General features: G+C 50.7%; 1 protein-coding gene across 2 annotated transcripts in view; it reads right to left on the bottom strand.

Annotated features, from left to right (window-relative positions):
• The window catches only part of SPNS1 (SPNS lysolipid transporter 1, lysophospholipid), an 824969-nt gene that overhangs the window by 683603 nt on the left and 126655 nt on the right, over positions 1 to 14711 (bottom strand). For both annotated transcript variants that reach the window (XM_069652177.1, XM_069652176.1), the window contains exon 3: positions 6223 to 6288. In XM_069652177.1, coding sequence (XP_069508278.1) covers positions 6223 to 6288 — 66 coding nt within the window. The remainder of the gene's footprint in view (positions 1 to 6222; positions 6289 to 14711) is intronic.

The raw sequence follows: 14711 nt of genomic DNA on the forward strand, positions 1-14711 counted from the left end.
TGGTCCCAATACCGTGCTGGGTGGGGGAGGTCCTGGTTTGACTTTTTGTCTTCAGCAGGAATCCTTTGTGAAGCCTTCCCAAGGCTCCAGTGTGTCCGTCAGGAGAGGAAAATGGGGAGGACTATACAACTCTGATGTTCTTTGTCTTCTTGTGTTCCTGCATGGAACCACCAGTTCCAACTGCGGTGGTGGGAAGGGGCTGGCTGTCATGAAAAGACAGCCTCCACACAGAGTTTGAATGGTGCAGGAGTGCTGATTGGCTGGGTTCCTGCATACAAAGGCATGGATCTTCAGACTATAGACAAAATGACCACTCAAATAGAAGAATCGACAAGGAAGAAGAGGAGAGATGTCCTTCCAGATGAGTGGAGATGCCGACTGGGTAATCCCTGCTGCTCGACCGATTCTTCCAAGGGTCAGGAGAATTCTGAAGAGGATGACTCTCCCGTTTAGACTGGTAGGACCCATCTGTCTTGAGACAACCTGCATTTAGAGCCATCCCACGACAAGCAGTGACCTTCATAGGCTGCAAACTGCCAATGCTTTGGGACCTCTGACCGCTGTGCAGTGCATCATCTACCAAATATCGAATTCTCCTGAAACGTTGGTGGACTCCTTCCGGACCTCCAGAGGCACGATTGCACTCCTTGAAGTCTCCACACCAGAGTGCTGGACTGAGATAGCGAGATGAATCGACCGGGCGGTAATCGTTCTTCACTGGTGCCTCCTTTGTTGGAAGTCTCTTCACTCGACTGCTGCTGCAAGATCCACTCCAGTGCCCCAACTTTCGTCTGCCTGACCAAGAATCCAGTGACCAGTCTGCTGCTGCATCGTGGGGACATTGTGCTGCAACTCCTTCACTCAAAGTACTGTGAGGACTGAATTGCTGCTCCTGAGTTGCTGGAGTGCTTATTTGTGTGTTTGGGAGTTTGCCCATACATGTTCGCCTAGGCCTAATGCCTCTGAAGTCCCTGACCCTTTTTCCAGCCAAGATTGTTTCTTACTTGCTACAGAAGATTTCTTCTGGAACTTATTAGCTTTCTACAGCTCTGCCTTACCTGTTTTGCCTTCCAAACTGACTCTGAGACACACATAACTAGTTAGGGATGGAATTCTAAAGCGTTCAGCCTCTGTGAAATTATTGCCAAGTATTTACTTACCTTGTGTTGGTTTTATTTCATTTATCTTACCTGAAACTGTTATTACAAAAGTATTTTACTTACCTTTGAATTGCATACTGCTATTCTAAAAAGTATTATAAAGTGGTTTGCTTACTGTGAATAATTATTTTTTTTCAAACAGTACTTACCGTTTAACATTACTTTAGTGTATATATAAAATAAATCATTATGTTTATATAACTTTTAATGTGTCAGTGTTTATTTGGCCTATGCATAAATTCTTTGTACAACCTACAGCCATTTTCTGCCTCGTAAGATAAGCCTGACTGCTCAGCCATTGCTACCAACAAAACGTGTGTGGTTCAGGCTTATACTAAGAGTTGGAGCTCTGTGCCGCAAGGGAGAATCTTCACAAGTCCTTCCATTGGTAGACTTTTGTAAAACTCACCAACACCCAGCAACAGACACACTGTGGCTAGGATATTGGCTGAAACCAGACAGCTGCAGTCCTCATATCCCACCACATACACAGACCACCTGTTTGCCCGGGAAAGCAGAGGTTCTGCCCAGTGCTTTCCATATATGGCGATTCCAGATCCAAGAGAGCATGAGAAACACCAAAGTACAAAATGCACAGCCATTGGAGAGCATATGGTACTCTTTATAGCATGATGCAGTAGAATATATCTGCTGCCACCAGGCCATCCTGGGCACATTGTAATTGTAACCACATAGTTACAAAAAGAAAAGTTATAAGGATGCAAAGCATCCTAACCACACTTCACTTTAAGGTGATGTGGGCAGCTTTAAACAATACAGGAAATTCACTAAGGGAAAAAGTCTCATAGTACAGATCGTCTTAGGGACTGATCAGTTTCCCCATAAGCATGAGCAAAAAACAAGGAGGAAACCAGAGGGCTTTCCTGATATCCAAAAATGTAGGTCAGCAGGCAAACAATAAGAAAAAGAAAGGGTATGCCATAAGAGTATATAGAGGTAAAAGTAGCAAAAAGACTTTCGTAATAGTAGCCACTTGGGTACTAATGTATTTTTCCAAGCCCTTCACCAAGCCATTTTGTTTTTGGCCAAAGAGGCATGGCCAAAATTACCATTTTGCTGATGTACACTCATCCTGAGATCACAAAAGCAACCTTTGTTGCAGTTGAAGCTGGTGTAGACAGGTTTAATGTCCACCAGACATCCAAATGTACATCAATTGTGGAGTGCCTGTGCATTTGGTGTTTTTTATGGCCAGCCCAATTGGCTGGCCACCAAAACCTTTGTGGGTTGCCTAGAATGTGACTGGTGGGATGGTTTTGGTCAGTCCCTGGGTGAATGATTTATCAGTCAGAGACCCTGTGCTTTCTTCAGATCAGTTCCCTGAAGAAATCAATGGAGATCGGCTGCTGCTGAGGATCCAGGACTAGCAATGCTTGGTGTACCCAATGTCCTTTTCCCTTGCATTCTTGCTGTCCTGTGTTTGCAGAATCCCATCCAGGGCTTTTCCTTTGCTTCTTACCATCCTACTAGCTGGTTGGACCAATTGTCCGTGTCAGATCTCTTAAGGCATAGGGTTGGGGTATGGTTGGCCATCTGACCCTTTGTCCCCAGCCCTCTCCAGTGAATGATCAGCCCCTTTTTTGCAGTGGACATAAGGCCCTGCTTAGTCTTTGCTTGCCTCGCTTGCTGCATTATTCTGCTACGTGGAAGCTGTGCAAGCTTTTCCTGACGATTTTGCTTTATATAACTCTTACCTGCCCATACCAGCTGGGTATAGTGGTTTGGGTTTCCTGCCCCTGGAGGTCAAGCCCAGAATGTGTGAATAATTCTGCTGTCCGCCTGTGTGCACTGAATCGGGCCTTCCATGCTGGAACCATTTTCTGGGTTGTTTACGGTTAGATCCTGCTGCCTTGCTGCTGGAAGCCGTCACCACTTGGAAGGGGTTTAGGACACCACCACCTCATATGATTTGCTATTTGGGACATCCTGGGGTTCCCCAGTTGTTATTCCTATGCTAGGATACTTTTCTGCTCTGCTACCCCTCTTCTTTGCCACGTTAGCCACCAGGATCCATCTTCACAAGTTCCTCTGTCTTTCCTGGGTCTTAATTACCAGAGCTTTTACTCCTAGCTTCAAGGTCATTGTGGTGGTCAGGCTGTTCCTTTTTTTTTTTAGTTGTGTGGTTGTCGTTGACTCAGGGATCAAGCCCCCGAGCATTAATCCTGTAAACCGCACCTAGGAAAGAAGCATGTATTTGCTCCAGTTGTTTGACCCTACCAGAGCACAATTTTTGCCAAACCTTTCACAGTCAGTACTTACCTCTGGAACCTGGGTTGGGCGGTTCTTCCGGATACTCGCCCTCAGTGGTTCCTCTGGTCCAGGGTTACAATTCTTTGGAGCAGAGTCTCAACCACATTTCCCAATGATTTACAATGGGGGGCTCCTCCTGCTATGCTGCGTCTTCCACTGGGCGTGCTATTCGTCCTCAGATTACTGGAACTCTTGATTGCAGATCTCCTCTGGTCCTCGCTAAAGCTGTTGGCCATGGACTGCATCTGCTGGGTGTAAAACAGGGACTTACCTGAATTTTCACATACAAGCAGATGGCACATTGATTGTTTTTCTCCACTGAATCCGATGAAAACTTTCCACCTGCTCTGGAATTCTCCTCAACTGACTTTGTGTGTACTCATTTGGCCCTGGTTATTTGTTTCTGTACTCACAAGGGGGTCAGGGAGGTCTTGGCCAAAGACTAGATTTTTAGGACCCATCTGTGATTTTGTAATGTATTTTAGAATGCCCTACCATTTCTCCTGTAAATGTGAACACTTGACACACTAATCTTAGTAACTGTGCGACTTCTTTTGCTGGGAGTGAATTGTATTGATAAGTGTTGCTCTAATGTATCCAGATTTCTGGAAGCCTTGTGCTCTGTATCGGACTCATTCTCCACCCCGCATCCCCCAGTATGATGATAATGTGCATATGTATTATTTTAATAGTATGTCCAAGGGGTGCCAAACAAATGTGTTGTGTCAGTTTTGGACTTGGGCACTATTCTACCTTTATGCTAAAAATGCTGGTTCTCTTTTCTGCCTTACTTACATGTGTCAGGCCAGACTTCTGGTCTACTTCCTCCAATATATAATAGGTAGGGACAGTGGTGGGGGGGGGGGTTATAGACCACTGTACTTAAACAAGGGGATTTTACCTGCCTGCTAGGTTGTGTGGTTCCCTTGTTCTCCCCCACTGCCACCCCCATCCCTGTTAATGTATGCTGGGTACCTATCCGAGAGAGTGGGCCCACATACAAGCAGTGGTGTGAGGAGGGTCCTTTTAGACATTTACTGTTTTTATAGAATACCATGTAGTTTATGTAATACTGTATATCATGTGTAAAGTGCCTATTTAACCTGACAGAGATTAATATGTGTAACATAATTCAAGTATATTCGTTTTAGAGTATCCCCTACCTGAGAGTTAAGCATTGTTGCTCTGTCCTGACTTCCCTTCCTTGTCAGGTGTGCTAGCCCATGATTAAGGTTTGTGGTTGTAGATCCCTCAACAGAGTTGTACGAAAGCCACCTTAGCAACAAGCATTAATGCAAGGATCATATTACTGATCAGCCCATTACAAAACATCTTGTAAATAAACTGGAATCCTCTGGACTAATCGCTAAAAGCAGACTTTGAATAGCACATGAATTGGAATCAGATTCAGGCTGCAAAACCTAATTTGCACATACGTGCTAGTTCACATTATGCCCGCTTCATACAGTATTTCCAGTTTCTGATATGCCCAATAATGGCTGGTTTCTATTTTATTTGCCTTCCAAACCGGCCATAGCCTCCTCTCGCTGCAGACTTTACTTTCTGTTACTGCTGCTAAATAGAAGGGCAGGCAATGCTCATGAATATGTTCTAAGACATGGCATTCGCAACCCTCGCTACTACCCAGATGTTTTGGACTACAACTCCTATGATCCTTCACCATCCACTATGCTGGCTAGGGATGATGGGTGCTTTTCTTCAAAACATCTGGTGAGTCAATGATTGCAGACCCCTGTATAACCTCGTTGGATGAGGTTGCAACCAGCAGTGCACATTGCAGTAAAGACTGCCCTCATGCACTGTCTGGCATTGGCTTGCAGGCAGGATAGTGTAGTGCAAACACACACCACTTGCCATATTATATGGGCAATGGACCACTTTGCACTGGTCTTAGTACGGGCGCAGTGACCAATTTGCACTGATTGTCAAGCAAGTTAAAGGACTAAACATGGCTGGATTTTACACTGGAGCAAGGACAGGGTGTGCACAGTTGGAAGCACCATCACACTTCTGGTCATTGCACTCTTTGTGATGAAAGCCATACTTACAGACCAGGGTGGAGAGACACACAGTCAGAGAACAAGCACAGCTGGGAAGTCAGATTTCTTGAGAGCATTTGGGGGACATTGAGACAACAAGAGGAGAAACCCACAGCTGCTAATGAGACAGGCTCAGAAAAAGAGAGCAGCTTGGAAGAAAGAGAGGCCAACAGATAGGGGTTGGAACGACCGAATCTCAAATATAGAACAGACAGTGAGGACGGAGAGCAGCTGGGACAAACAGAATAAGTTTGCAGATGGAGAACAGCTGGGTGGACAGACTGAACAGACAGGGAAAGACAAGAGTTTGGATAATGGGCCCTCAAAGAATAGCTACCAAGGACAGCCAGTTTCACAGACAGGACCATATGGAGAAAGTCATTTCCACAGTGAACGCTGGTGTTGGAATACAAAATAGAGAGCAGCCAAGGGACAGTCAAAGCGAGGATTGGCAGACAGACTCAAAGACCGATAATGCAGTTAGTGAGGACATAAAGACTTGCAGACATCGTCTAGTAGGATAAACAGATCTACTGACAAAATGACTCAGACAGAGGTGTAGGGAATCAAACTGAATCAGCTATTCACTGACAGCAGATATGCACACTGTAATAGTAACTAAAAAAGTGATATAGTCACAGAGACATTGGCTGGGGAAATAACAGAAAGCATCCGGGTTCTGAGAAGCTAGACAAGCTGCAAGGTGCAAATGAGATTGTAAGGGACAATACCTGTCTGCAGTAATCCGGATGAGCTGTCCTTAATGTCAAAATACATCTCCAAATCCGAAAGCACACCTGGGGAGGTGGGTGACAAGAGAGAATAAGTCAATAGATGTGGCGGCCTTTACCATATCCGACAAACACGCACAATCATTTTCCCATGTCTCGCTCTTAATCCATAGCATACATAGGAACTTCCTTTAGTTTGTAACCCTGATCTATATTTTATACATTGGTATATTTGTCTGTCTAACTGAACCTAATTATAAAGTCATAAAAGTAAATAATGGTTACGAATAAAAAGGTCTCCACATAAAACAAAGGAGATTATTCTTCATGTTTCTATGTATGCATTATATGTATGTAAAAGAGATATACAAAAAAAGAGAGAGAATATGAGCTCCTGCTTACCAACAATATACGAACAGTATATTGTAAACAATTTCAAATTCCTTAAGATGTTTTTAAATACAGAAGATTAAAAGGTACCAGTTGCCCCTAAACTAACGCCTAAAGTTCACTCTGCATTCCTTCCCTTCAGAGGTTGAGAAGTGACATTAAGTTGGGCAATAGTACCACCTGTCATTTACAGTCCTATTAAAGGCTATGAGGGTAATTCATAGAATTCAGCGCACAAGTGGCGCACGCGGCTGGCGCACAGTGTCCGCGTGCGAATTTCTGCGCCAGCCGCGTGCGAAATCCATTTCCACGCACAACGTATTCATGGATTTTAGTTTCCAAAACCAGCCGTGGCGCAGCGACCCTGCAGCAGCGCCAGTTACGCCCCCAATCCCTCCCCGTGCGCCATGCACAGCGCACAAATCCCGTACATGGCATACAGGCCCCCAATCACGAAAACGCCTGTAAAACTCCCCGCGCACCCCTCCGAATACACGTACCCCTCTGCACGGGGAGTGTCACACGCAATTGGAGCGGGTACGTGTATAACAGGGGTTTGCGGGAAGTTCCACACGCGATAGGACCTGTGCGAGTGGGGTACGTGTATTCCTGGGGTGCGCGGGATGTTTCACATGCGATAGGCCCTGTGCGAGTGGGGTACGTGTATTCCTGGGGTGCGCGGGAAGTTTTACACGCAATTGGAGAGGGGAACGTGTATTTCGGGGGTGCGCGGGAAGTTTCACACGCGATAGGCCCTGTGCGAGTGGGGTACGTGTATTCCTGAGGTGCGCAGGAAGTTTCACATGCGATTTTGCTGTCAGAGCGGGGTACATGATTTTCAGGGGTGCGCGGGGAGTCCTACACGTGAATTGGCAGTGTGGGTCCTCCCAGGTGTTCCCTCTACACCCTCCACGGCCCCTGCAGGCAGCCCATACCACAGGGGACTACCCTGCACCCCTGGTCTTGTCCCGCAGGCAGCCCATCCACCATGGGCATGCCCCCCAGCCAAGCTGTAATGCTCACCTGACTCCCACGGGGGCGCTGGCCTGGTGCGCACTGCTGTGACCTCGTCTAAGGTGATGCGCAGGGTTCGGAAGACGGACTGGACCGGGCCCCAGATCTGGCTTGTCTGACTCGCAGAAGTATCCTTCTATAGGTGAGAATAGGGGGTTAACTGTCTGCGGGGTAATGCAATCGGCCTCCCACTTACCCCTCTCACCCTCCTCAAAACCCTTTTGTGCTTCCCCGTAGCGTCTCACCTTAGGGTCTGGAAGGACGAGCTCTCCATCCTGCTTCTGATGCAGGGGCGCGTTGGTATCCAGTTACGTCACTGGATTTTCGGATGGGTGAGAACCAAACTTGCTTGGCTTCCAGGTAAGTTTTTCTATAAGTGGTTCCCCTTGTGTCCATGCATTAATGTTCTAATGCTAGTGTCTTTTTCCCCATAGGGGCCAGGGTACGGAATGCCGGGGAACAGGCACCGACCCGAGGTGAGCGGTGAAATCCTTGTGGAAATCAGGTAAGTCTTTAATGAGTGTTTTGGTAATGTCTTTTCATTCACTCATTAACGCTGATGTCTTTTTCCCCTTAGGGGCCGGGGTCCGAAAATGCCTGGATGCGGCGCGGACCCGAAATGAAAAGGGAATGACCCAACAGGTAAGTCTTGACATGGAGTTTTAGCTTCCCTTTTCCCTTCTTTCTCTCACCTTTGTTCTTGTCTTTTCCTCCCTAGGCGCGGGGGCGCGACTGCGAATCCGGATGGTCGCTGCTGAACATGGAGGCGCCCTGTAAAGGTGAGTAGAATGCGGCGCAGCAGCGATCGATGCGATGTGCTTTTAAAAATAAATGTCTTCCTTTTCAGGATTGTCGGCGAAATGTCTCTGGGATGCAGATTTAGCAGGTGAGGCCTTTTCCTTCTTCTGTTCTCTTGTTCCCTTCCTTTGCAGGTGATTCAGGATGCTGGCAGGTGTGGCAGAAGTCAAGATGCAGGAGCAGACACGGTGAGCGTCCAGCTGCTAGATGCAGAACAACGCGAAGCACGTGTGGCTGATCGGGTGTGGTTTAAATAGCCTTGGAAGAAGTTCCTAGAGTGTGTCCTTCCTCCAATCAGGTATGTATCCTTCCCCGACCACGCCCGGGTGGTAAATGAGTCCCACAGGTAAAGTAGTTCCTTTCAGGCCTCAAGGAGGCCGGGGTTCTGCAGCATGGTCTGCATCAGGTAAGTGCACCCAAACACTTTCATAATGAGCCTGGCGCCTATGGCGCCAGGACTGACGTTTTCTATGAGCCTGGCGCCATAGGCGCCAGGACGCTGTCCAAAGGGCCCCTATAAGGGGTTGCTGGGACCTTCCCCGGGGACTTGATGTCCGCTTTCGGGGACGCAGGGCCTGAGCCGGCTCCCCGGGAGCCGGCATCGTGACACAAGCCACATGTCACCTTGCACTACTGATCACCAACTCATGTCCCCCAGCACCGCCACCCCCCAGCAGTCAGGGGCACCTGCCAGCAGGCCCCCACTCATGACCCCCAGCACCCCCACCCCCCAGCAGTCAGGGGCACCTGCCAGCAGGCCCCCACTCATGTCCCCCAGCACCCCCACCCCCCAGCAGTCAGGGGCACCTTCCAGCAGGCCCCCCTCTCATGTCCCCCAGCAGTCAGGGGCACCTGCCAGCAGGCCCCCACGCATGTCCCACACATTTCCCCCAGCACCCCCATCCCCCAGCAGTCAGGGGCACCTGCCAGCAGGCCCCCACACATGTCCCCCAGCACCCCCACCCCCCATCAGTCAGGGGCACCTGCCAGCAGGCCCCCACTCATGTCCCCCAGCACCCCCACCCCCCATCAGTCAGGGGCACCTGCCAGCAGGCCCCCACTCATGTCCCACACATGTCCCCCAGCACCCCCACCCCCCAGCATTCAGGGGCACCTGCCAGCAGGCCCCCACTCATGTCCCCCAGCACCCCCTGCCCCCAGCAGTCAGGGGCACCTGCCAGAAGGCACCCACTCATGTCGCACACATGTCCCCCAGCACCCCCACACCCCAGCAGTCAGGGGCACCTGCCAGCAGGCCCCCAATCATGTCCCCCAGCACCCCCTCCCCCCAGCAGTCAGGGGCACCTGCCAGCAGGCTCCCACTCATGTCCTCCAGCACCCCCACACCCCAACAGTCAGGGGCACCTGCCAGCAGGCCCCCACACATGTCCCCCTGCCCCCACGTCATGACGATCCTCAATCATGGGCCAAATGGCCAGCCACATCACACCCCATGCCACCCCAGCCCAAAGACCCAACCAAGTATTGCATCCACCCACATAAAAATGCCCATTACATGATACAACCCGAATGGCAAGTATGTAAATGAACACATGTCCGTCACACACACACACAATGGGTGCAAGTGAATGTGAAAACCCACATCATGACATGCATGAAATCAATGAGAGAATACCACACACCGAAGTATGAAACAAAAATGTATTGAATCCAAAATGAATGTAATGAAAAGAAAACACACAATAATGTGAAGAAGAAATAAAACGCAGCATGTCCAGAAAATAATCAAAAATATGAAATCAGAATCCAAAGAAATCCAAATGAAAATGTGTCCAAAGTCTCAGTCCAACAAAGCAAATCCAAGGGAAAAAAAATAAGTGAAATCCATTGCTCCATGGTGAAATGAAAAAAATAAATAAATCCACGGTTCAACTATATACAAATCACCAATCCAGGGTCCATGAGCCCAACAAATGAAATGAAACCTACAAAAAAGACTACCTAATAAAGAACTATATACAAAAACGTGGTGCATTGTCCAATCGCCCCAAAATAAACAAAAACAGAAAGGAAACCTAACACTATCTAACTATTTACAATGGCAGCGGGCTAGTCCGACGGCTCACTTATTGATGTCCCGGGCCAGGGCATCATCGAACTCCCGCTCAATGTCCTGGAGGCGGTCCTCTTCCATGGCCTCGAGGGTTTGCAGGGACGACAACATGTTCACCTCCAACTCCCTGCGAATTGCCTCGAGGCACTCGGCCCGCCTCAGGGCCCTCCGCATGGAGTACTCCGCCCTGACCATTGTGAGCCGTGCCTCTTCCGCCCGCTGCTGCTCCGCATCTATGGCGTGGCCCAACCGCTGCCAAACGGAAGACACTTGAAATCCGAGGTCCTCCTGCCGTATGGCCGATGCCTGCCCCGCCGATGTTGAAGGCCCCGAGCCATCATTGCTCCCACCATGTTGCTGCTGCTGTTCCTGAGGAGGGGGTCGCAAGAAGGTCAAGCAGACGGAGGAATCCAGGACCAATGACCCGTCCCAGTAGGTCAACATGGTCAAAGAGGGATGCGAGACGACGTGCAGTCTCTCCACGAAAAGACTGCAGGTCACCTCGCATGCCCCGTTGACGCAGCACTATCCCACTCAGGACAGGCTCATCACGGTCCCGGATAGCCACGTCTGCAGGGAGAGGAAGGACAGTTGTCGTGCGCTCATTCCCTCCCTGAAAACGGGTCTGGGCGTAGGCATCCCTGGTGGTGCCAGATGATGCAGTGACAGGATCAGGGACAGGATTACACACAGGCACCTCCGCAGCGGCCTGTGCTGCCTCCTGTCCCTGCCCCTGCACTGCACCACTAGCACCAGTGGAATCCCCACCTCCAGACCCCGTGTGTGTCCCTTCCGCGGCCTCCTCCTCCACCAAACCCACCCCCAACCTGGATGACTCCGTGCCATCTTCCTCCATTGGACCCTGTGGGGTCTCTGCTGCCCCTTTCCCACCTCTGCCTCTTGGACCTACCCTCGGCAGCTGCGGCCTGGACGCGGCACCAGACTCCTCACTCCCCGACGAGATGACAATCTGGGAGGGGAGCAGGGCCTTGCGTCTCCAGCTGGTGGTGCGATCCCTGCCGCTGTGCTCCACAGCACCCTCTCCGCCCTCTCGATCAGTTGACGCTGTAGACAGGGAGAGATAAAACACAGACATCAGGGCACTGTACAATGGACTGATACACACATGACAGCTGCACATGAGTGGCAGTGTCAAACTTCAGACATGGCATCACACTCCACGACACACGTCATTTCAACTCACACACATGAGCATTTCCACAGCAATATTGCACCAGACAGCAACATCCATACACATACAACAGCATGAACAGCCGAAGGTGAGCCTGACATCACATGAAACACAGGGAGTGCACTAGACACGCACACACGCCACTTACATGCATGTCTACATCTCCTCCAACTGTCGCAGTGATGCGATCGCCATACATGTCATATCTGGCATTCAGCCTTCTACATATCAGTGTCACGTGCATCCATGTTGCATCACAGTTGCACACTTGTCAAATACACACATATGCACATGTACACAGTGCCAATACATGCAGCAGGAACCACCATCCATGTGTGACACCACAACCATGCCAACGTACATACACAGAAATTCAAACATGTGTGCTACCACACCTGCATTTGCACAGCATGCTTACCAACACATACACCATCGATGTGTCTCACACCTAAGAGGACTCACATGTGGCAGCCTCACGCCCCTGTTCATACACATCCCTACATGGCCCTACGAAAACACATGTGCAACCTGCACACTACTGGCAAACCACCACACACACAGCGTCCAATCAGTATGCATATACACTTACCGCTCGACTCCAGACGGGTCTGCCTCTCAAGGACCTGGAAGTGGAGCGCTGGGCATATGTGTTCCAGGACCCTCATCTGGAGGTCTGACAGGTGGCCCCGGCGCCCCTTGGCATCCGCTGCCTTCAAGAGGCGCCAGGCCTTGTTGAGGGTCCTTGACCTGAAGTCCTCCCAGCGCTTCTTGACATGGTGTAAGTCGCAGACTGCCACCCCCCCCTCCGCGTTGATGGCAGTCACAATGTCCATCCAGATCCTGGTCTGTCCTTCATGGTTGGCGCGCGAACTTCCAAAGAGGGCATCATACTGCCCCAGGACTTGCTCTACCAGGACACCAACTTCCCTGGCACTGAAGCTGGTGGCTCTCTGCCTCTCTGGCTGGGGGTTGCCAGTGGTGCCAGATGGTGTTGTGTCCGACATGGCAACCCCAGAGGCAGGAGTGGGTGGGCAACTGGGTCCTGGGGCTGGGCTGTGGAGCGATGGTACCCCAGTCGGGAGTCTTCGGTTCCAGCAGGGGTGGTCACAGCAACTGCACCCCTGGCTGACGTGCAGGCAGCAAATAGCAGGGCACGTGGGCAGCAGGCAGTCAGGCAGCAGCAGATGGCAGGTGGGAGCGTGGTCTTCCGTGTGTTGTTGCATGACCAGCTTGATATAGAGTGATTTGGCATGTGAAAATCTTGCACGTCAGCGTGTAATTCGAGGAAAGGCCCTTCGCGCGTAAGCGCGTCAGCACACGTACACGGTTTCATTGGACCAAAGGCCCTTAGCGCGTAAGCGCTTCTGTGACGTGACTCGCGCAGGCGTTTCCCTCGTGACGTGGCAGCGCGCGTGGAAAAACTGCACGTCTGCGTGTGGATGCGTGTAATCCGAGGAAAGGGCCTACGTGCGTAAGTGACGTGACGCACGCGGGCGTTTCCATCAACACGGGTGCATGTTCATCGTACATGTGCAAAAACTGCACGTCCGAGTGTCAGCTCGTGTAATTCGAGGAAAGGCCATTGGCGCATACACATGTAAGTGACGCTGTACGTGTGGGCTGCTTTAAAAGGTACGTGTAGGACCCCATTCCCTTGTACGTGCTTTTCGTGGAGAGAGAGTGGGTGAATTCTGTACTTCTTGTCGGTTCACACGCGATTACTTCACAGTGTTTCAAGTTCGTACTCCCTGTTACCTCCGACAGCGTTCTTTATTTTTTTTGGGCATGTTTCCTCAAACAGCGTTCACCACTTCTTTTGTCCTGTCTCCTCAGAGAACGTACAGTTCTTCTTTTGGCAGGGGTGTTGCCTACGCGCACACGTGCGTTTATTCACGTTATTTTTCCAGGCAGACCGTGAGTCGCGCACGCATTTACCAACTGTGCTTGCCCCGTGTGTCGCGTACCCCTTCAGAGGTCATTGTAGGCTGCGTGTAACACGCGTACGCTTGTTTTTGTGTTTCTGGGTGCCACAGCGTAGTGCGGGTTCATTTTTCCACGCACGTGGTCTAGGAGGGGTTGCGTGCACGTTACTTTTTGTTTTTGGGGTGCCTGTGCATTGCGTGACCCGTCATCTTCCCCCAGGGGTCACAGACAGCCTTGCTAGAGCACTAGGGTACGAATTCCATTTAGTACCCTACCCCTTTCACCCCCAATTGCCCAGGACAATTGTTTACTGCAACTCCAATACGCACAACAACATCAGTGCCATGGTTGGTAGGCGACCTAGCGGTAAGGGAGGCAAAGGTGGCCGACCTCCAAAAGGTGGGCATGGTGGGCGCAGTGGGGGACATGGCCAGGATTTGCAGGGTGCCCCTAGACCCCCATGTGTGGAGGACCAATCAGGGACACCCATTCCCCCCCCTGGTTGAGGGAAACGTGGCTGACACCATCCCAGCTCAGCCCTTGTTGGACCAGCCCATTGTGGCACCTGAGCCGGCACAGGATGACTCCCAGGCTGACTTCCAGGTCAACAAGTCCAAGCCACGTGTGTCGGTGCAAGTTGGTGTCACCAGGCCACATGGATCTGGGGCAGCAATGTCATCTGCTGCCCCAAGTAGGCAGGGTGGGGAGGCTGCAGGGGCAGCTGCAGCTCTATCCACCCCAGCTGAGTCTCCCAGCCGGGACAGTGTCAGTCCTGGTCCATCAAACTGACGTTGACCCTGCCAACATCACACTTCAGCCAATGTCTGCACCAAGACCTATGGTCATTGTGCCTTCGCACACCCACAATACCCAGTCCACCTGCGCTTCTGCCCCTACTGACCAGAGCGGCGCAAGCCACTCAGGCTCAGCTCCACCTTTGAAGAAGAGGAAGAAGGGTGCTCTGGCACTACAGGCTGGGACCCCAGACACGGCTACACAGTCCGGCCCGTCAAGGAAGCCTAGCTTTAATGACCCAGAACTTGATGCACTTGTGAGCTATGTGTCGGCACATAGCCGCGAAATGTTGGTGACTGCAGG

Source organism: Ambystoma mexicanum, chromosome 3p, assembly GCF_040938575.1.
Source record: "Ambystoma mexicanum isolate Mex_15411 chromosome 3p, UKY_AmexF1_1, whole genome shotgun sequence".
NCBI classification, from domain to species: domain Eukaryota; kingdom Metazoa; phylum Chordata; class Amphibia; order Caudata; family Ambystomatidae; genus Ambystoma; species Ambystoma mexicanum.